At 39.5% G+C, this 22,502-nt stretch overlaps 1 protein-coding gene across 1 annotated transcript in view; it reads left to right on the top strand.

The window, feature by feature from the left end:
- The first annotated feature begins 355 nt into the window (after positions 1-355).
- Positions 356-22,502, top strand: part of Fas1 (fasciclin 1 Fas1 domain-containing) — a 588,690-nt gene continuing 566,543 nt past the window's right edge. The window contains exon 1 of the mRNA XM_017905693.1: positions 356-935. Coding sequence (XP_017761182.1) covers positions 819-935 — 117 coding nt within the window. The 5' untranslated portion in view covers positions 356-818. The remainder of the gene's footprint in view (positions 936-22,502) is intronic.

Raw genomic sequence — 22,502 nt, forward strand, 5'->3', positions numbered from 1 at the left:
GCGTCCCGACCTTCCCCTCATTCGTTTCAATCAATCTAATCGAAACACGTTATTTATCAAACGTCGAATCCATATTATTTCCAATATTTATACCCAAAATATGACTTGAAATAAATCGTGGCCAGAACTACTTGCAAAAGAGAGAATCGAATGACCATTCCTACTCACGAGACACATCGCGATGCGGGTGTGTTTAATGTGTGTCGCGGACAACTACGGTAACGCGCGGCGAAAGGGAGGGGGAAAGTCGGCCGCGGCGGAGGGGAGACGACAGTACGGTATACCGAAGACTCGTTTCGGCGGTGTGGTGGGGGCTACGGGGGTCCAGGCATGGAGAGGGCGCAGTTCCGCGCCATCCTCCGTATCGTTGACACGTCCTACGAAAAGAGTGTGGAGTCAGTCGGTACGTTTGCTTCTCTCGTGACTCGTCTTGTGCGTTGATTCTCAACCGAGAGTTCTCCCGTGCTACCGAACGAATTCGTCGTTCGGTTTCCTCGAGTTCTCCAACGCAGTCGCCGCTGCTCGTGCTTGACGGTAAGCGACGTTTTCCTCCTTTCAAACGTCGCGCGTGCATCGGACAGTGCGCGTGCCGTGCGACCGTTAGGTCGCTGACTTTCAAAACAGTTTCAATTGCGATTTCGGCCTACCGACGTCGCTGTGCGTGCAGTAGAGCGCGCGCATCGACCGTGATCCTTCGCGATCGTTCGTTTCTCTCTGTGTCGTATCATCGAAAACTGCAGTCTCGAATAGTGGATTGGTGAATTTCGTGCGAGCGTGACAGTCTTTCTTCGGAACAGTGAACAACTTAACGGGGAACTATGTCGTCGACCATCAACTGTCTCTTCACCGCGATTTTCCTGATCGCCGTTGCGACTGGAATCAACGCCACCCAAACCATGGACGCTAAGATTCGCGACGACTCCGATTTATCTCAGGTAAGAATATTTCATATATTTCTTCGCCTCTATTGCGTATATTACGTGACGATTTCGAACGTTACAATGTCCTTGTCGCGCGACGAATATATTCCAACGGACTTCGTGTCCTTCAACTTCCAAATACAGCGAGCCTTTTCGCGCGTTATCAAATATGCGTGTATCGGAGGCGGACATTTTTGTTGATAGCTTTGCACGTACGCCGGCTCGTGACCTTCCACAGTGTCAAATTCCGATCTACTGTAATACGATATCGAACAGTATATGCGGTTAACGTGAGAATTCGAGAGAGTGAATGTGACAAAATGAAATATGGTGTCCGTTTCTGACGTATTCTAACGGTCAGTAGGAGGTTACTTTTAATCTACCGGGTTAATCTTATTAGAGGTGGCTCCAATTGAATCTTTAATAGTATCGTATTTTCTTCGGCGAAGCAATTTCGATAAAATGGTATACCATTGCTCCGAATGGTGAAATGCTCCGATTTTTAAATTTGAATTCGAAAAGAATTTCCGTGGTAAAAAATATTTCGTTTCAGATATATTTTTGAAATTTATTTATTTATTTAATATCGTGTAAAATTCGTTTGTGTTGTGTATCTTTCGCGTACAGAAAAATGGTCGAAATCACATTCTGGTACCATGACACGATTCTAGCTCGCTATCGAAATCGTATCACGTACTATTTACGTGGATTTTTGTGTTAAGTGCTACTACCGCGTCGCAAAACGTTCGGAATTAATTTCTTTTTATGTCACCGTCAAATTACCAATAGAAACTCTAACAGGTTTTTTGTCGACACGAGTGAATCACTTAATTTTAGGGTCCTCTCTGTGCTAACCTTTATGGCGAGGTTTACGCACCGTCTCACATCATTCTGTTAATTAATGACGCAATAAAAGAGGCTGGCCAACATAAAATCGAGAGCTACTCGACTCTCTTCCTCGCCTTACACCATCAAATGGGCGTCTTTACTTCTTCCTGTAGTTTTCGCACGCTCTGGATTACACAAGGAGCTCGTAATTGATCGATAAGACAAGAAACATTTGCTATTGTAAAAATCAGAGTTGAATAATTGCATAATTTTTTCTTTCAAGATAATAAAAAATTACTTCAAGGGAATTATTAATTTTGTAATAGAGCAAGTTTTTACGTGAGATTTTATTAAGTCAGCCCTTGAATATTTTTTAGGTATTAAATAAAATTAGAAAATTGCACAAATTTTTATGATAAATCTTTTTCCGTATTTTTTTTACTTTTTTATGTTCTACTTTATCACCGTCGGTAAAAGTAATAAAGATATAAATTTATCGATTGGACAATAACGTTAAGTAACTATTACCAACAAATCAAATTTTTCAAATTATATGAAAACTTGGATAAATTTTTGCGCATTCAGTTGAAATATAACAATTATACGGTGTAATTGCTCCGTAATTGTTATCAGAAGTGAAATTTCCAAATAGAAAAATATTTAATCTTCTATTATATAAAATTATTATTAAATTAGAAACTTTATTAAACTGTTATCAAAATATCTGATAAAATCACCGTTGTCTAAATTTATATCGTGTGTTGTATTTACAATTTCCTCCAAAACAATCCTCGTATTTCTGATCAAATTTCCCCAAATATTTTTCCAAAAATACATATTAATGATTTCTCTTTTATCCGGTGAATACGATCGCAACGATTATTCCCACATATATTATTTCGCGAATTGCTCAAAATTATCCCACCGCGACTCGCAATCAGTCAATTTTTCACGCGGTCTCGCTTAAAATGGCGAATTCTATACCCGATGGCCCCGAATCTTTAGCAGGTCGCGTTTCACGTTCAGTTAAATGAACTGATCTACATTAAATCCCCCGGAGATTCCTTTGGCGGCTTTGAATTCACCTCGCTGAATATTACAATAATGCGTATCCAGCTTCGAAGGCAGGCCGAACGGTTCCCACCCACCAACTTGTTGCTGCGACAAAAATCGTCAGGACGTTTTCGCTTGGGGCTAGTTTTCACTTCGATCGATTCAACAAACTACTTGCTAGCATGGTCCTCGAACTCGATTTCCACAGCTTTTATTTCATTCCACGCTCGGCACCGAACTTCCGCGATTCTTTTATCGCTCGAGAAATATGATTCAACGCGTTTTAACCTTTTCGTGGTCGCAGAACTCGGCCTTTTAATTTTGTCCCTTGATTCCGACATTCGTGTGAGCGGATCTGGAGAGATTCTTTGCACCGATTTGGAGCTTTAAAGTGAGATTTGTGGCGTGAAATTCGCGTAAAATGGAACAGGTGTTTCGGTATTTGGTTTTTTCTTTTTCTTTTGGTAAAGATTTGCGAAAAATTATGAGTTAAAGGGGTCCTGGTGTTTTGGAGCGGGCACATAAATGAAACGAAAGTTAGATTGCAGTTGTTAGGTAATATTGGTCCTGGATGAGATCGTATATAGAAAGTTATTTGATAACCTGTTACGAAATTCGTGTGAAATACGATAAGTGTATCGTATTCGATCCTTCAGTAAAAATGAGAAAAAGAATTATGCATCCAAATTATGTTTGTTATATAAGCAGAATGAAAGTTAGATTATAATTTTTGGTTTAAATTGTAATTTTGCAAAAGTTCGAGGACAAAAGCCATTCGATTGTTGGGAAATAATACGTTATGAAAATAGACGAGAATGGATCGATTTCATTGTTTTCTGTCTTTGCGAGGTATAATAAACTCTCGGTCTAATGTTATTCGATATGCTTCAAGCAATATAAGCAAGTATGCAAGGCCTGCTTACTTATGAAGGAACGTTGTAGTTGAAGTTTGTAGCCAATGAAGAAACTTTTCAGAGAAAATTGATCAATTTTGAATTATTTATGGAGACAGCGAAATTTGCAAAAAGAATTTCAATAAAAATAATAAGGTCACCTTGTTATCCCGTGTAATTAATTTTAATAATGATATATTTATGTAAAAGATTATTAAAGACTGTTTTGTTAGATTTTATTTTCCATAATTGATACTCCTGGACTCGTTTATATTCATAACAAGTATTTTTGATAAATGTTACCGTGCATATTTCCTGTAGAATTTTAATCACGTTATTTCGTTTATGATTTTGGAATACAATATATGCTCGTTTGTTAGTTCAAGTATAACTCGCCCACGGGAATATTTAATGTGTTATTATAATCAAACACACCGCAACATACATGTAAATTCATAGTTATTTACACAACTATCACCGTTACATATTTATATATAATAATACAGATATTATAATCCAAGTATTTTTCCCATTAGATCGGGTCAATTAACCAAGACGCACAGCAAATTAACACACTCGACTTATTTCGCAAATAAAGATTAAAAACCCTCAGGAAACACACGAATCTTCATTAACCCCGGGCTCGTAAATAACCATTCACATAATGGCAAAACAAAATAGTCATAAACCAGCAAAGTATTCTCACATGCAACAAATTAACCCCACATTGCGGTAAAAATCTCGCGCCATTGCTATTCGAATATACACGAAATTCCCCGACAGCAGCGCCGCCACGCTCAGTGCGCGGCCGCGTTACGAACTACAAATGCACGGTATATCGCGGCCAATCAGATTACGTCGATATAATGCGCACGGGTTTCGACGCGGCCGGCTGGCAATATCATCGCCGTCGTCTAATTCGTTCCGTTTCGCTCGTTCGTTGGGAATCTATCGTGTGCAAGCGAGTTCCTCGCGTTGTTCCATCTCCAACGTTCTTTCGTGGAAAGTCGTCGCGCTACGCGGCCAACCGCGTAACCGAAACGGTCACTGCCAATGTCAAAGCCATTCCCCGTTCCTACCCACTCTCCCGCTCTTTCGTCGCGGCTCAGCTTCTGCCGGCAAGTGGCCTTGCCTTTCACTTTTTTCGTACAATGCCTACGTTAAGTCCCGCTAAGTTCCATTCACGTTGAATGGCATGCCAGGTAGCGCGGACAGGTAGACTGGTCGTCGTTACACCGGTGTCTGCGCCACGCGTTCGCCGCGATAACGAGCCTGTTGACCTTCGAAGAATCTGTTTGATATTAACCCCATTACGCGCTGATGCTTCCCTCGTTTTTCCGGTCGGCAGGCGGCCGGAACCCTCTTCTTGTCGAGGTGCTGGCGAACGTTGAATTGTATAGGTATAGCAGAGGGAAGGGTAGAGTAAATATTATATTTTCAAATCGGGGGAAAAGGACTCCCGGGAAGTAATTATCGCGGGTGTGGGGATTGCGAAGGGAATTTAAATATGGGTATTTGGTGTCGAGGTATTTCGGTCAATACTGAACCTACCACAACCGGCTAGATGACCGATAAATGAAGGAATAAAACATGCTGCATAAAACAACTGTAAAGGGGAAAATTTTTGAAAAATTAAGAAATTAATTCTATGCATATTATGGAAAAAATCACGAAAACGAGTAAGTAAGGCGATAACCTGAAATACGAAATTTTTAATCAAAATTTTGAAAATGATCATTTAGGTCGTGGTAGGTTTAGGGTTAATTCGATTTCTACCGCTGTTATTTATTAATAATATTGTAAGGCGAGTATGTTTGAGGTGAAAAGGCGATTTATAGTGATTTTTCTTAGTAGTTATGGTGGCTATGAACGGTGAGGATATTAAAATTCGAAAATAATAGATTTGATATTTTATATTTCACTGACGACGCTATGACGATGTTATTAACATGCAATTTATTAGTTGCTTTTGTTCTCGCCAGTGAATAGGTCTACTTTGTAAAGAAACTCACGGATATTTCGAATCAAAATTTTTAATTTCAAGATATTTTCGCTGCAAAATCCTGACTGCTGTCGCTGATCGACCGGATTAAAATATTCTGAGAGTAGAAAGGCTTAATTTGAATTTGAGAAAAATCAAGAATGACCTCGTTTGATTGTAGTATTCAAATCACACTGCCGCTAGATGATAGTCAGGCTTTCAAATTTAGATAGTATTTCGAGATCTCAACAATTTGTTCAATTTATCGTGGAATAATTTAACATTTTGGAAATGAGGATCCTGTGACCATAATATTTCTGTTTTAGGATAAAGGATTAGTCGAATGCCTATTTTTATACTATTAGCCTTAACAGTTGCTGGCTTTTCCTGAATTCTCGCAATACGACACTAATGGTGCACTCAGTGTGTGGTGTCATCGGTGTAAACCCTTTTCCACGACACACGTGTTTCACGTAAATAAATGCATGAAAATATAGGAAATATAAATAGCATTGACACGATAAAATTTTGCATGCTTATTACCGTTTGATTTTGTTATAATCCATTGAATAACTTAATTCGAACTTTTTCAGATAATCTCGTGTATGGACTTTTTCAATATTCATTTAAAAAAATATCGGTTTTTCCCCGAATCTTGCAACTGTTCGATGGTAGTTCGTATTTTTGTCGCGGAAAATGGAATTGAAAATTAAATCTGCATTTAGAGATCTCCCCGCCGTTTCTCATGTCGCTGATCGACCGGATTAAAATATTCTGAGAGTAGAAAGGCTTAATTTGAATTTGAGAAAAATCAAGAATGACCTCGTTTGATTGTAGTATTCAAATCACACTGCCGCTAGATGATAGTCAGGCTTTCAAATTTAGATAGTATTTCGAGATCTCAACAATTTGTTCAATTTATCGTGGAATAATTTAACATTTTGGAAATGAGGATCCTGTGACCATAATATTTCTGTTTTAGGATAAAGGATTAGTCGAATGTCTATTTTTATACTATTAGCCTTAACAGTTGCTGGCTTTTCCTGAATTCTCGCAATACGAAACTAATGGTGCACTCAGTGTGTGGTGTCATCGGTGTAAACCTTTTTCCACGACACACGTGTTTCACGTAAATAAATGCATGAAAATATAGGAAATATAAATAGCATTGACACGATAAAATTTTGCATGCTTATTACCGTTTGATTTTGTTATAATCCATTGAATAACTTAATTCGAACTTTTTCAGATAATCTCGTGTATGGACTTTTTCAATATTCATTTAAAAAAATATCGGTTTTTCCCCGAATCTTGCAACTGTTCGATGGTAGTTCGTATTTTTGTCGCGGAAAATGGAATTGAAAATTAAATCTGCATTTAGAGATCTCCCCGCCGTTTCTCAATTTAAGCAATTTTTTTATAATCATCGAAATTTGCATGTGAAATATAAATTCGTGGGAATTGCTGACCTCGCCAATTCGTGATAATTCCCCGTCGAACTTCGAACAAGGTTAAACTAATGAGAATAATTAGTACCTCCTCGTCTCAATTAACATTTGTTTCTCTCGTTTCCCTCTTTTCTGACAATTAATTAAACTCGCGTTTAATTAAACTGCAGCGTGTCATGACGGACGATTTATTTATCGCGAACGGATTTTTCCTGTTTGTTTTATCGGTGGGTGACCCAAATAATTCAACGACGAAGTGTTGTTACAATTGGTCGAAAGAGGGAATAGCTGAGAGAGGAATCATGGTACCGGATGTCATTTTTAAGTCGAGCGACAGATGGTCCTCAGAGTTCTGAAACGTAAGAAGCTCATGCATATCTAGAAGTCGTTTCGTCCCGGAGGCGGACCGCATGTCGTCTATGGAATTCCTGGAGTTTTTCTTCTCTCTCCTACTAATGAAATACATGTTATGCTCCCAACCGTGGATTGGATTTTCGATGCTCTCAGAACATCTGGGTGAATTTATCTGATTAGTAATTGAAACTGCATCGATCTCTATTCGCTAAGATATTAATATTCTGATGCTTGTAGAAGCTTGTACGTTGAAATTTTTAATCGTAATTAGTATGTATAAAAAAAATGAAAATATGAAGGAAAGTAAACGCCATTAACCCTTTGCAGTCGAGAGGTGACCCTCAGTCACCATTTTATAAAATTTGGAAGATCGATATTAATTAATATATCAAATTTAATATAATGTAACAGTATGCGAGGTCTCGAAATGAAATAACTCTACAATTCTATTATTATACAATTCTTTATTTATTGCTGAAAAAGGTATCGTCAGTATTTTAGTAGAGAATCTTTGAATTTCTACTCTTCTTTAGCCAAAAAGTCGTCGAGTGCAAAGGGTTAATACTTCGATGAATAATCACTAATAACCTGACAGTTCACGCGATTAAAAATCAAGGAAGTAAAAGAATTATTAAAATTATTCATAGGTAGATTTACAAAATTAATCGGAACACCGTCTGCATCGAAATTCATCCTCCCATTACCCAAGTATCATTCTCAAACATCCAAAGAAATGGAATTCCACTTACCATATTGAAACTTCTAAGACCAGCCAATAAATTCGAGCGTCAAGAATAATTCGGCCAGGCGAATCCTTCGCCTATTTCCTTCGGAATGCGTTCGGGTATGAACTTCCAGCAGCTCATAACGTTTCCGATTTGTAACATCTCCGTGAGAAGCGTTCGGCGCATCAGGTGTTCCTTCTTCTGTTTGCACGTCGACTTGGCGCGGCATTTGCGTGCGCCCGAGACCCGTAACCGGGGTTCGATTCGTTTCCATGGAATACCGTCGACGCTCGAAATTAAGGCAAATATTTTCCCAGAGGGAAGTAGCGGAATTCGCGCGAACGGCCTTCGGCTGGAGCGAATCGAGAGTGGTCGAACGACGACTCGAGGTGAACGAACACTAGCGGCCTCTGTCTCGCTTACTCCCTTCCAGACGATCCGCGGCGGTCCCTCCTCCGTTGCGCCTCTACCGGATATTTTTAACTTTAACAAGCGGTTCGTGCTGAGACGAAACAATGCGCGTCCCGCTGTGTGTACGGCGTGCTTTTATGCGCACGATACAGGCATTACACCGGCGATATATCGCTGGAAAAAGAAGCCTTTCTCATGAGGTCGCGTCGTAACGAGAAAACGTGTTTCCACTTTGACCGTGCACGCTAAATAACACGTACGTGTGCGAGTAACCCTGCGCACGTGTTCGTAGGCCGATAGATACAATAAGCTAGCAGCTTGCAAGCATTGGTTTCCCTCCCTCCCCCGTTAAATGGAATTTCCAGCCGTTCCTTTATTGCGCACGCAGTGCACTCGCGTGTGCACATCGCGACGAATACTTTGCACGTACCCGCAGCTAAAAGGTAGCAGCCTTTGCGGTTAAACATTCGCCGATGATACCCTACCGAATGAAACCAGAGATATCACTGAATCCACGGCGATGGCTGCGTGAAAGCTTTCACCAATGGGAGAAATTGTTTATGAACCGAGGTTTTGATCTTACGGTTTTCCAATGGGAGCCGCGCTCTTTTGGCTTTGCCGTTTAAAATCTCTGACCACTAGACCGACAAAAATCGCGTTTCAGTATGTGTAAATTTCTATTCATCTTTCGCGATCAAAGTACTGGAAGAATTCGAAGTTCCTTCTTTGAAGATCCAGGATTCAACCTACGTATCCGTGCCTGCTGGTGTTCAGATTATTACGAACGGTCTCCTAATTTAATCCAAGCACACGTATTTTCGATAACCCAAAATTCCCAGCAATTAATCGGTCCATCGCCAATCCAGGTCAATTATCTCATTTTATCTGGGAACAGTTCTCATCTGGGTACTATGGAACACGAATAGGTAATGCATACCAATTATTTCGTCACAAGATCCCATCGTCTCCGTTATTTATCCCAAAAGGGAACTTTGCTCATCCATCGTGGAGCTTTGGCTGCCACGCATGCATGAAATACACCCTGTGTGTCACCTTGGCAAGAATCGTTCGTTACAAACGGATAGCCAAGAGAAGTGGATCCATCGATCCGTCAAGCATCCGGATAGAGTGGTTCGAGGCGTCATAAACGCGCGTCTCCTCCGCGAACTATCCAGCCTCTGTTCGGATCGGGCCCGATAGCGAAACGACGTTTCACGAAAACCGGAACAATACGTCGCATAGGCGCCTGAGGGCAGCTGAAGAAGCTCGTGTTCCTCGTAAAATATGGAAACCCATAAAGATCAGTGCCTTCAGTGCCTTGTGCCGCGTTAGCGAAAAGGCGTGCGGGAATTTTCCGACTGTCTCATCCCCCGCCTGTCCTTTTCCTATCGTTCCTTTCATCCTTACCCTCTTTTCGCACTTTTACCACGCGCCTTTCCTATACGACGCGTACACACCGCGTCTCGTCGAATTCGTTTCTTTATTTCGCTCCGTCGAGCATTTTTCCCGGTGACAACTTTTGCCGCGTCCTTTCCTCGTTGTCGTCGCGTGTTCCCGGCTTGCCCGGGGGGATTTCCCTTTTAGCACGGAGAGAAGTCCCCGTGTGTACGAAGGTGCTGCCTCTGCCGCGCGGACAGGGAATTAACAATGAGAGAAGAGGAACAGACGATTCCAGCCGCGGAGTATCGCTTGCCGGAAGTCCGCGCGCCGCGGCCAGGTCGGGTCCAAGTGCTGGTTCCTTTGTCGATTTCCGTCTCGGTGTTCTTTGTGGAACGCTTCCTTTCACACGGTACCGCGCTCGTGTTTCGTTTAATTCGCAGATCTAAAGGTGTTTCCGTCTTTTTCGAGAATACTTGGGATTTTTAGGTCAGCTTCCTGCTATTTGTTTTTGGGAAATGGGTTTGTACTTGGCGGATTCGGGATTCAGTTGTCCCTAGAGGTACGCGGTTTTTCCGCGTTCTTTGAAATCGTCCACGCGGTCTCGCTTTGTCTCCTTTTCTGCATTACGTATTTATTTAACATTCTGTACCGCGGTTTTGCAATTGCGCCGTACTTCTGACGATCTCCTGCGTGTATTTCAAGGTACAATTATATCGCAGGACCTCGATTGTCCGAATTAAGTAGGTCACATAGAGGTCACATGAGAAAATTTTGGCTGGAAGAATTTTTTACTATAGGGAAGAAGAGATTTCAAACTCTTCTGTTCTTTTCTTTTCTTCCCTTGGACTAAACAGTTACTGATTGCTAGGATAAATTTGTTAGTTAAAATTTACGTGAAAAATTTCGGATATTAGGTTGTTTCAAACCTATGGTATAGGTTATCGAGGTTTGTAGCGTGCTTAAGAGAATTTACAAACATTTGAAACTGAGAATAGGGAGTGTGTTGGTACTAGCGAAGGTAATATCGAGTTTAAATTTTTGGTCAGCCGTGTTTGGCTTTCGTGTATTTATTGAAGCACGAGTAGCTTCTATCGTGCGGATTTGAAATTTCTGTATGCTGGAGTTAACGAAGCTATATTTTGGAATATTGTGGAATCATAGATTGTGTAACGTTGTTAACATGGTTTCGCTATTATAAATTTTGAAATCGACGTGTAGTGTAATCCGCAACGGTTGTAGTTACTATGATCCAATGATACCGGGCGAGGGCTTATATCGATGTATTGTAAGGTGATTTTGAAATAACCGTAATAAACGGCACGACGGGAACAGAAGTTATTCCTCACGTTATACCGATGTAAGGAAAAAAGTGTTAAAGGGAGATTATGCGAAATCCATTTCTGTAAAGGATTCCAGTTCCTAGACTTCCGCAATTTCCGCGGCACGGTGGTGTTGCGCAAGTGTACGTAATAGGGTATATGTTAAGAACTATACTCGCGAGATTCGAGTATATTGAATACTCAAAATGCTGTACGACTGTGCGATGCAAAAGCTGACTGGGTTTTCTAGTGCACAGCTTTTATTTATGTCCCGAAGCTTTATGTCGCGATTTTGTATACGTGGATCTTGAAACGTGTATAGATTCTGGGATTAGGGACCAATATGCAAGCAGACTAATTTCGGAGATATATTACTCGGAAGTTTCTCAAAAATTCGATTCTTTTCCGAAATTAAATGCCACCTCATCGTAGGTTAAATAAAATTATATATTTTATGTATAACGTTTAAATTAATTTGTGAATGATAAAAATTTCATTTAACGAGGATAATAATTAATTAATTCGTTTGTGGTATTGAGTGACGGAATTTATGTTCATTTTGTCACGCAATGTATTATCTATTTTTCAATTTCTTCGCGAAATTTTATCTCTTATCTTTTCATCTTTTATCTACATTTTATCTTTTCATATTTTTCTACTCGAACCTCCCCGGATCGCCTGTATAAAGATTTACGAAGGAGATAACCATCGGCTATTATCATTTTTAATAAGATAAGCTTAATATATGAAGGTGGGAACCGTTTCACGAATCTTTCATGAGAATAGCACCTCACAGCCGAGCGGATTCTTAAATGTTGCAGCAGGTGTACCAGTGCACCAGCTCATGAATATGCTTTCCCTGTGCAATCACGACGGATAGGATATGTGTAGAGATATATACAGGTGATAGCTAGTAATGTGTATCGATCTTAGGCGCATCAAAGGTCGTGGTAATAGGTTGGTTAGCCTGTGTGCGCCATGATCAACAGTATTGGTACACTTCTATAGGTAATATCGTTCAATTATGCTCAATATATCGAATCTGTATCTGATCGACCACTCGGGATAGATTAATTGTAAATAATCGAAAGTAATCACGTGCCTGAAATAGTACTTACGACTCGTTTACTCTAACTGCAGGGACGGTCCTTGATGAGCTTCTCTAATTACAACGTAATTGATTCTTAATCTCTTCCACTGCTATTTATTCTCAATTTCTTAACGCGGATGGCTTAGGATAAATCGCATTTATTATTCCAATCGATAATTAAAGACATAGCAGATTTTTCAGACCAGTCAATTCTTAGCTTCCGACGTTTAACCCTTTCACTCCTGAAGAGGGGTTTCACTTATGAAGAGAGTAGCAAACGCCCTGTAATTAATTTAACAAATTGAACAAAATTTCTCTCTTATCCTAAGAGGTGGCAGGACACGTTAGAACAGTCGAATTGCGTTCAGAATAAAATTTCTAAGCTCTAATAGTTTTGAAATCTATGCATATTTTATCACGTTTGCTGTCCGGCAGTCATATTATAGTTTGACGTCATACAACATCTGCAGGAGTGAAAGGGTTAATTTTTAAATACCCATAATGTTATCTAATTATGGGTATTTAATTTTTAAATATTATTACATATTTAAAAGATTAATATCAAATTAATTATTATTATTATTATTTTTGTTATTACTATTATTATATAGAAATCGATATAGTATGTGCATGTTAATAAAGTCGATTCAATGGAGGATTAACACTAGAACTACCAATCCAGTGAAAATGACTGGTCCCAGAATTTTCCGTTTTGCAATCACCGAACACATACACCTGCTTTAAGAATAAAATTGGTATCAACTCGTATTAAGAAAGAACTGTAATCAATGTATTCACTCGTATTCATCGTACCGCTGAAATTACTATAATCTGTGCACGTTATAGTTAGGTACCCATTAAAGATCGGTAGTTCTAGTATTAAAAAAGAATATAATTGTTGTTCGTACCCAGAAATTCGTTTGAAGCCCAAGCTATCAGGAAATGTCAGCAAAGTAACAAATATTTTTTCCCCACATTTTTCCCGACACCTCGCTTTTTCGATCTCGCAATCAAAATTCCGTCTCCAGTCCCTCAGGTAGAAGTTAACCCAAATAGCATACGCTACGTCCCGCTGACTCGTGTATCGCGAGCGACACCCTGTGAACGGATGCCAGCGTATCTCTGGTCGTCCGAAATTTTGCATTTCGCATTCAGGATGCTTTACGAACGACCCTTTAACTTCTACTTTTGACGTTACGAATTTCCTTGACATCGCCCGCTGCCAACGAGATCGTCGTCGTTCGAACGTGCTTGTTACACAGGGTTAGAACCCGAACGCTGGGGAACGCTGACGCGGCTGAAAGCCGGCTTCTGCTGCAGACTTACGTCCTTCGAAATAAAATCGTGCAATTGAAGCGGTTAATTATACGAACCGAGCACGGGAGGGACGCGGGGCGACGGTGAAATTGAAATGTGTCTACGGAATACAAAGGACGACTAGCATCGCGGAGCTTTCGTAAGAAAACTCAATTCTGCAGAGCGGAACGGCTCGGCCGCGCCTCTGTCACACGAATTTACGAATTCTGCTTCTGTGCCGCGAAACTTTACGACCGTACGAACATTTAAGCAGTAACTCGCTCCTTAATTCTGGCTTTAAGCTGGCGAGCCTCGCGCGCCCACCAACCCCGCAAATTTAAGGGGTTACATCTATCTAGGGATACGAAAATAAGCTTCAAATTAAGGAATTTCCTTCTTGCTTGTTTCTTCGTTTGTATTTTTCATCCTCCTGGCAAGAAGGATACTAGTAGATTAAATTTCAGCCAAATTTTTCATTCGTGGGGGACGTAGAGGGTGGCCCGTTGAAATTTAGAAACGCGAATGAACACTCGGGTCCTAAAAATTCTGGAATATTTTCGAGACACGATTTGAATGACTTTTAAAAGGGATTACATTAAATAGAAGGATCTTTTTGACGCAATAATTTTCTTTTTCACGAATTTTTATCCTCTTTGAGGGAAGATATATAAGATATATAAGATACGTGTTTTCTCTTTTAGGGAAGCAAGAATATTGGTTAAATTTTTAGAAGATAAATTTTTTGCCACTGGAATCTGCAAAAGACATACCATCGAAAAAAGAATCTTGCTTTTCAGTACTCTTATGTATCGATAAAAAGATATGTTGCGAAAAAGGACTTTTCCCGCCGGATTTTTTTCCGAATTTTCATATTCCTTCTTAGGAAGATGTATACAGCGTTTTCCTTCTTTTAAATTCTTTTTATTTTCTGTGCGGAAGTATCTCAGTAGATTAAACTTGAATTACATTTTTCTCTCGAGACGTACAGTGTGTTTCAACGAAATTTTCCTGAATGGATCCGTCTCTTTATAAAATTCTAGACCATTTTCCAGACACGATTTGTACGATTTTTACGAAGGAACCCGTTAAAAAGAATTTTTTCGAAAGTGGTCATTTTCTTAGAATTTTGAAATTCTTTTCCAGGAAAATGTGTAATTTTTTTATTAGCATTTGTAGTGATCGTTCAGTAGCATTCAACCATGTTCATTGATTTCAGAATATTGCTTTTATTTTATCATCCATTTAGCGTTCAAGATCATAAGCTATAATAATCGCAATATGCTCGAATTTTTAATTTTTAAATATTTACTTCTTTAATCGATAAGAACGCTCTAATATTTTTCACAATTTTTGCCTATGCAGAGGGTTTTTGTCCCTCGGCACGTAAATTAAATCGTACCAAAAGCTTGCCCAGGTCGTATTTATTGTTGGCGGGACCAAAACCGCGTGGACTGAAAGTAATTCGTCTTCGTTAATTTTTACCCCGTAATTGAACGAGTCCCCTATTAAGAAACGTCTCAGCTAGCTACCTAAATTTATAATTTCTCCGCCGTGTTGCGCCGACTTTCAGCTTTTTAACGCGACTTAATTGCAATTTGGATAATTTAAAAATGGACCGCTGCGGCGAAATTGAATCAGCATCTTTCGATCGGACCGCGGACTGTAATTCCGCGATCTCGTTCCACGAGATTAAGAACGGCGCGATTAAAACCGAATCGAACGCTGGAAGGGATCAAAAGATCGAATCGCTATGCTGAACGCATTTGAGCGTTGAATCACTCTCATTGGTATTCTCCGGGGTCTACCCCCAACGCCGACGCGTCCTCAAGAACAAAACCCAGCTCGCGATTAATCCTACTTTTTACAGGAATCCTGGATGAAGCATCCCTGATATCCCACACTGATTTTTTCGCACTCGCGACCAATCATTCGGGCTTTCGTTCAAAAAATATCCTAAATGCACTTTAACCCTTTAATCGGTCGGTTCATCACGCTTGTAGGTTGGCCTGACGCATGCGCGTTGCTCAATCTGTGACTAAGTCACTTCATTTGACAGTTTACATTTTTGATAGTGATTCGGTGAATAAGTTAAATCCTATTTTTAGTCGTTTTATCTTTGGAATGATCTACTTGTCTGGTTTATGAAAACCACTCCAATTGGACGTCCTGGTTGAAATTCTTCAAATTCATAGGTTGACACGTTGACAGTCGAACACTACTTTTGTGTAAGACACGTGTTTGGTTTTAGCACAATGCATTCTGATATAATTTGAAATATATATGTTTGCAATATTCCTCGAGCCTGGAAAAGAAGCTCAGAGAGCTGTGGACCTCTATGTTTGAAATAACATTGCCTGTCACAGGATCCATGACATGGTAGTGCTCTTCATAGGATGAGAAATCCGAGACGTTTCTGGAAAGGAGGACGCATATGTTAAAATGGCGAATTAATTTTAGTTGCAGTAGACACCGAGCGTTATATATCCGAACAGAAAGCTGCTCCATCGTGTCAATCGTCACAATATCAAGTTCAAATTTCAAGAGAATATTCTCCATCACGTGAAGATTCATTAAAAACAATTAATCCTACAATTGGTCCATAAACTTTCATATTTCTTTCCCAGAAAAGTCTTCAATCCTGTTAAGCCATGTTAACGTGTTAACGCTAAACGCTATGACAGCTGGTAGGTTTAAATGACCGCTGTTAGATATTCGATTAAAAATTCTACGTTCAGTGTTATCGCTTTCGTCACCTAACTTCTCGATTTCTTTTTTGATACAACTATTCTAAATTTTCCAACAATTTGTTCCGTTTTCCTTTTGCCTTTCTCCTTTTATCGGTGATTTGGCCGATCGTGGTTAGTTTAGCGTTGGAAGGTTAACCAGCGAGGGTAGCCAAATTTCACTTCACCGCGAAAATTATCGAGAATTCCGCGGTGGAAGGAAGAAATCGGGCACACATAACGAAGTTACGAATTCCATTCAGCCCCCCGTCACACATAGTCTAACCTACAGCTCATCCGGTATGCGCTCGGTACAGCCCTTTACGTGCCGGGCAGCAAGCAGGTTATAATACTCGTCGATGTAAATTATATAAGTGAAACGCGCGATACGCCTGGCTTTACCGTCTCTTGGAATACCGTCACAATGCGTCGCCGTGATATAATGGGCATACCACGCGACTTCTGGAACACCGGCCAAACTTTCCGGCCCGGTTTTTGGCGCTGGAATATTCATAGCCCGGTGAATCCGTGCCGAGCTTTGTCAACGTCCTGGCCCTTCGCGGCATAGTAGGGGCAGTCGGCCTATCGACCAGGGCAGAAAGTAACAGGAATTTGTCGATTTTTTCTCTCCTCTCCCTCTCTATTTTCATCCCTCAATTTTTGCCCCCCTTTTTTCGCTGCCTCTGTCGAGTCATAAAACGTAGCGAATCGAAGATGTAAATGCAGCCGAGCGAATCGGCGCGTCCCGGAACGTCGATTTTCAGCTGCGGCCTGAACCGGCACGGGACCAATTCAATTGGCCAACGCGAACGGTTTATTTAAATACCGCGTTTCATCTCGCGTATGGCAACGGGAAAAAAGGAGACAAATTGACACGTTAACCCACGCGGTCACTTGAGGGATGACGCGGACTTCATACCATTGTGAACTGCGAGGGTCGCGTTGAAATTCGGAGATACCGATATCGAATCGACGCTTCGTACAGCGTCGTTGTGGATAGTCGTTGCTGGGCGAGATTACGCGATGTCGTTGGGTTACGATCTGTGTTATGGTCCACCATTCCAAGACGCCGGGACCAGGGACAGTTTTACGGATAACGCGGGATTAGAGTAGAGTGTGAGCTAGGAGAGGTCAAGGGAGGCAGCGGTCCGGTATTTTATTAGACTGCCGGGATATAAGTGGTCGATCGCCGATCGCGTCCTTAAATCTGCACTCCGACTTTTATTTCTGCCTCAGTCGGCAGACGTTTGCGGCGATATGATGGTTGGGAATGGAGACTGGAGAGAGGATGGATGAGGCAGTTTTATCCGAGGATCTGATAGTGGACTTGTCAGCTCGGGTTCTGTAGCAGGCGTCTCAGATGTTGGGATAACAGAGTCAGCTTGCAGGATGTATTCGTTAGCGAGTGTTTCTGGGGATCAGTGGTTCCGATGTGCATCCTGACGATGGGTGTTGGAGACTTGGAACTCATTGCTATTTGTGTATTTATTGGCTATTTTGTTGGTGTTAATTTTACGCGAAGCGATTTCTGGGGACCTTCCTCAATGAACCGTCCGTCACTAATCGTTGCTAACTAAAATCGACCTAGTGACGATATACAGAATTATTTTACTACGATATTCCACGCATCGTTGAGTAATTGTAAATTTGATATATTAATTATCATCCATCTTTAGAATCTGATTTAATGGCGACTGAGAGGCGCCTCTCGAATGCAAAGGGTTAACTCTCAGAGGGTTGACAAATTGGAAATAAAATTGGCAGATCTCATCTGAGGAGCAACGTTTGTATACGCGAGGTATTTCGTAGACAAATTTTTATTTCCTTCTTTTGAAAATATCACGCTGTAAACGTGAAAAACGGGAATTCAAGAATCTTCGAATGTCAAATAATTCTCGCGTATTGCGCCATATTTTCGAACGTAAACTCCGCCATTTGCGCTCACGCATAAAGAAACTTATCCCGAACGTCCGCAGTGGGAACGATTTCTCGGTACGGGAATTGTTTTCCTCGGTAGGGTCGAGAATTCGCGAGATAATGTTTAAGGGGAATACAAAGCGAGTGGTGGAATCAACGCTAACGAGCCTCGTCCGACGAAAATATTTTTGTCACGACTGAACGTACTTCTTAGCCAGCGGCGAAGGTCCTTGGTGCGCATGAATTAAGATTTAATTTCCGAGATTAGCCCCGCAGCATTATTACACGGAGATAAGTTTTAAACGCATTATTATGTTATTACGGGTGCTTAGAACGCAACATGCAAAATCTGGTAATAACATAGTGAAAAAGAGAGGAAAATGAATCCTCTCTCCCACGTTTTTCTTGTATACCTTGTGGTAATGGTTAACATAGATTTTGAATATATATTTGTTGATATAATAAAGGAGGGATATCAAAGGTGTAATGATTTGGATGTTGTGTGAATTGTATATGTTCATGTAACGTATGAAAGTAGAAAGAAAAAACCAGGGAAATTGGACATAGGTAAGTTGTAATTGAGTTGTCATAGTGAAAATAGGTGTGAGCATGTGATTGCGAGAAATTAATTAGATTTATACTTAATCTCTCAGTCACCGTTTGTGTCAGTGTTATAACTGAAATAACGAATGGTGGTAATTATATGAACAACTACGAAATATCGAAATAAAATAATTCTATTCGTTCATTTCTCACACAAAAGCACGATTTTCTTTTTTTATTTTGGCATAAATAATATCAGCGAGCTTATGAAAATTTAAGAAAAGCTTGGAATTACTGTCTACAACGAAAAAGTCTTCGAATCCAAAGAATTAGGAGAGGTATCGAATGATGGTAAAATGATTAAAATCAACAATACCAATTCCACGTTTAACGTGGTAGGAAATGCAATTGGTTATTCAAATTATTATCCTTGTGCACTGGAAAATTTCTTCGTTATAAAGATATAACAATTCGAAGCTTTTCTTGTATTTTCCTTATCTCAGTGATACCATTTATGTTAAAATAAAAAGAGAAAATCACGCGTATTTCATTTCAATATTTCACGTGGAGTTATTTCTGATCTAGTAATATCTCAAACTCGTTACTCTGGCTTCCAGGTATTGAAACAAACGAGAGACAACGAGAGTGAAAAGGGTTAATTAAAGAATTGTTCTTATTGTTATTGATATTTCATCCACCACTAACATACCTAACATACCTTCTCGATAGAATCACTCATTCCGATCATTATTTTATTGTCGAACAATTGAATACTTTCTCATTGTTGAACTTCGTTCGTTATGGTGTTTAAAAATTAATAGAAAATTGAAAATACGAAGAAATACATCTCCCTTACTGTATTAGTATACTGTATATACTGGATGACACTTTATCACTGGAATGCAAATGTAGGTATTCTTGTGTAGTAGATGTAGGTATTTCCGAACATCCAGGGTTTGATAAAATTAACGTATCGATTGGACATAATGACGAATGGCGTCCAGAATTCGACAAGACTCGTTCCACTCCATTAGCAAAATCCTCGAGCTCGGCTGACAGGGGACCCAGTCAAAGGACATAAAAATCTCCAATGGCCAATTAAAACGGTCCCCTTTAACCCGGGATTACCCACGTGGGGATCTAAAACGGGAAGTACACGCGGGAGTGTTCACTGCTCACTGCTACACCCGTATCAGGCTCCCATCATTCCCCAATTTCAATAAAGACACGTGAAATTTTCGCGACAACTATCATTTACATCTCACTAATTCACTAATTTTGTCACTAGTAATCTGAGTTTAATTTTTCCAATTTTTCTCTCTTTGGATCAACTTGGTCCTCATGTTCATCGACAAGTTTGCTTTTGGAGTTCCAAGGTATCCCTAGTTGCCTATCCCTAGTTACTTATCCCTAGGTTATCTCTAGACGGACTGGTATGCGAATTCTGAAAAAATTCCGGAAATCTGTGTGTTTCTGACTTTCTGCCTGTCTAATACTTAGGATGGAACTTTTCAGTCGGTATCTCTGAGACACTTTCGACTACGTCCACGGTTGCCAGGCTAGCCTGGCGCATTGGCAGTTTAAGATAGTTAGAGCAGCATGCAGAAAGTAGCGGTAGTTTGGAATAGTTAGTGACCACGATGAATTTCCACGTCAAGCCAAGCCAATGGATATATAGACGCTTGAGAATGTCCTGGGAGGAGGAAAGTTAGCCACATCGGAGACAGACTGTGGTTTATTAAACGTTCAGTTGCACATCCCTTTCTCGCGGATCTGCTTCATCTTTCTTCGCTTCTCTTTCCAATTTCTGACCCAACCGTTTATGAAATTTGCGGTTCGCAACTTTCCATTAATTTCTTATTTTGTTCTGAGTCTTGTGGCTCAAATAATATTTTTCCATATTGCTTTGAGTATCCTATATTGTATCCTGTTTGTGGTGTATGTTGATTTTTAAGTATATATGTGTTGACTTAAGTGTGGTTTTGAAAACGAATACTAATTTCTTACTCTGTTTTGAGTCTTGTGGCTCGTTTCTATTGGGCCCATTTCTTAGTCGAATAATATTTTTGCATATTGCTTTGAGTATCCTACATTTTACCTTGTTTATGGTGTATATTGATTTTTGTGTATATTGGTGTTGATTTAAGTGTGATTTTGAAAATAAATATTAATTTCTTATTCCATTCTGAGTCTTGTGACTCGTTTCTATTGGGCCCATTTCTTAGTCGAATAATATTTTTGCATATTGCTTTGAGTATCCTACATTTTACCTTGTTTATGGTGTATATTGATTTTTGTGTATATTGGTGTTGATTTAAGTGTGGTTTTGAAAATGAATACTAATTTCTTACTCTGTTCTGAATCTTGTGGCTCGTTTCTATTTGGCCCATTTCTTAATCGAATATTTTTGGATATTGCTTTGAGTGTCCTATATTATATTCTGTTTATGGTGTTTTTGATTTTTAATATATATATATATACTAACATAGACATAATTTTAGAAACAATTAATATGGTAAATTTTGATTTTTGAACATTTTTTGGACTTCGAATTTATCTGATTTTCATAATATTTGTTGCTGTTTTGAAGAATTTTCCTATAATTTTGTATTTTTGTGTTTATTTTGAGTGCTGGTATTCTGTGTGAATTTTTTCAGTAATTATTGATATAATGTTTGGTGTAATTCTTGCTTCTAGATTATACAAAGTCCGTAATTTAAGAGCACTTTGTACGGACATCTTTTGCATGTTAACAAAAATTATTTGTTATAATTGTCAAAAATTATTCCTTTAATAATAATTTCAGGATTTAGACGTCGAACCTACTTTTGAAGTCGGGAATTCTAACAATTATCTTACGATTAAATCGTATCTATTTTTCATAAAAACAAATTTCCATCAACCCAAAATAGATTAAATCCAAATCCTATAACTCGTGTCCTAAGAACACCTAACAGAAATCTGTCAATTACATCTCTCGACAACCAATAATACCTTCTATTACATAGAAACATAAACAGCATAGTTACAAAGTGTGTACCAAATTATACATTACCTTCAGTCTTCATTCAGTGGAGCGCAAAATCATCTGAAGATGTTAACCAGCTAAAACGAGCTATCTCGTTATCAGGATTATCCATGCTCAGGGCGTAATAATTTACTTCCCCAGGGATTCTCTGCTTTCAATGCATCATTATATTCGTATTACAAATACATTATACCACACTTGCATTCAAACGTAATTACGTTCATCAAAATCGATCTAATCAAACCTACATCTTCCATATTAATTACCGTATCGACTAAAATGACGGTAAAAGCGTCTGATCCTCTTCCAACCAGTCGAAACGTCCATTTACTCTCGAATATTTTTAACTATTTGCGAATGTAGCGGTTTTGAGTAAACCGTACCATGGGGCCCAGCTTCTGCCGCGATAGTCATTCAAAACAATCAGGAATTCATGGAAGCATTACGATCGTGAAATCTTTAACATTCGAGTCCAAAGTCTTTTGAAGGAAAAAGAAAAAGAAAAAGGAAAAAAAGATCGACCAACGCAATAACTCTTGCAATTCTTTGCGAAGAGGAACGGTAGTACTTGTCTTAATTTTTACTTAATTTTT

Source organism: Eufriesea mexicana, unplaced genomic scaffold (genome assembly GCF_001483705.2).
Source record: "Eufriesea mexicana isolate 0111107269 unplaced genomic scaffold, ASM148370v2 scaffold4304, whole genome shotgun sequence".
Taxonomy (NCBI): domain Eukaryota; kingdom Metazoa; phylum Arthropoda; class Insecta; order Hymenoptera; family Apidae; genus Eufriesea; species Eufriesea mexicana.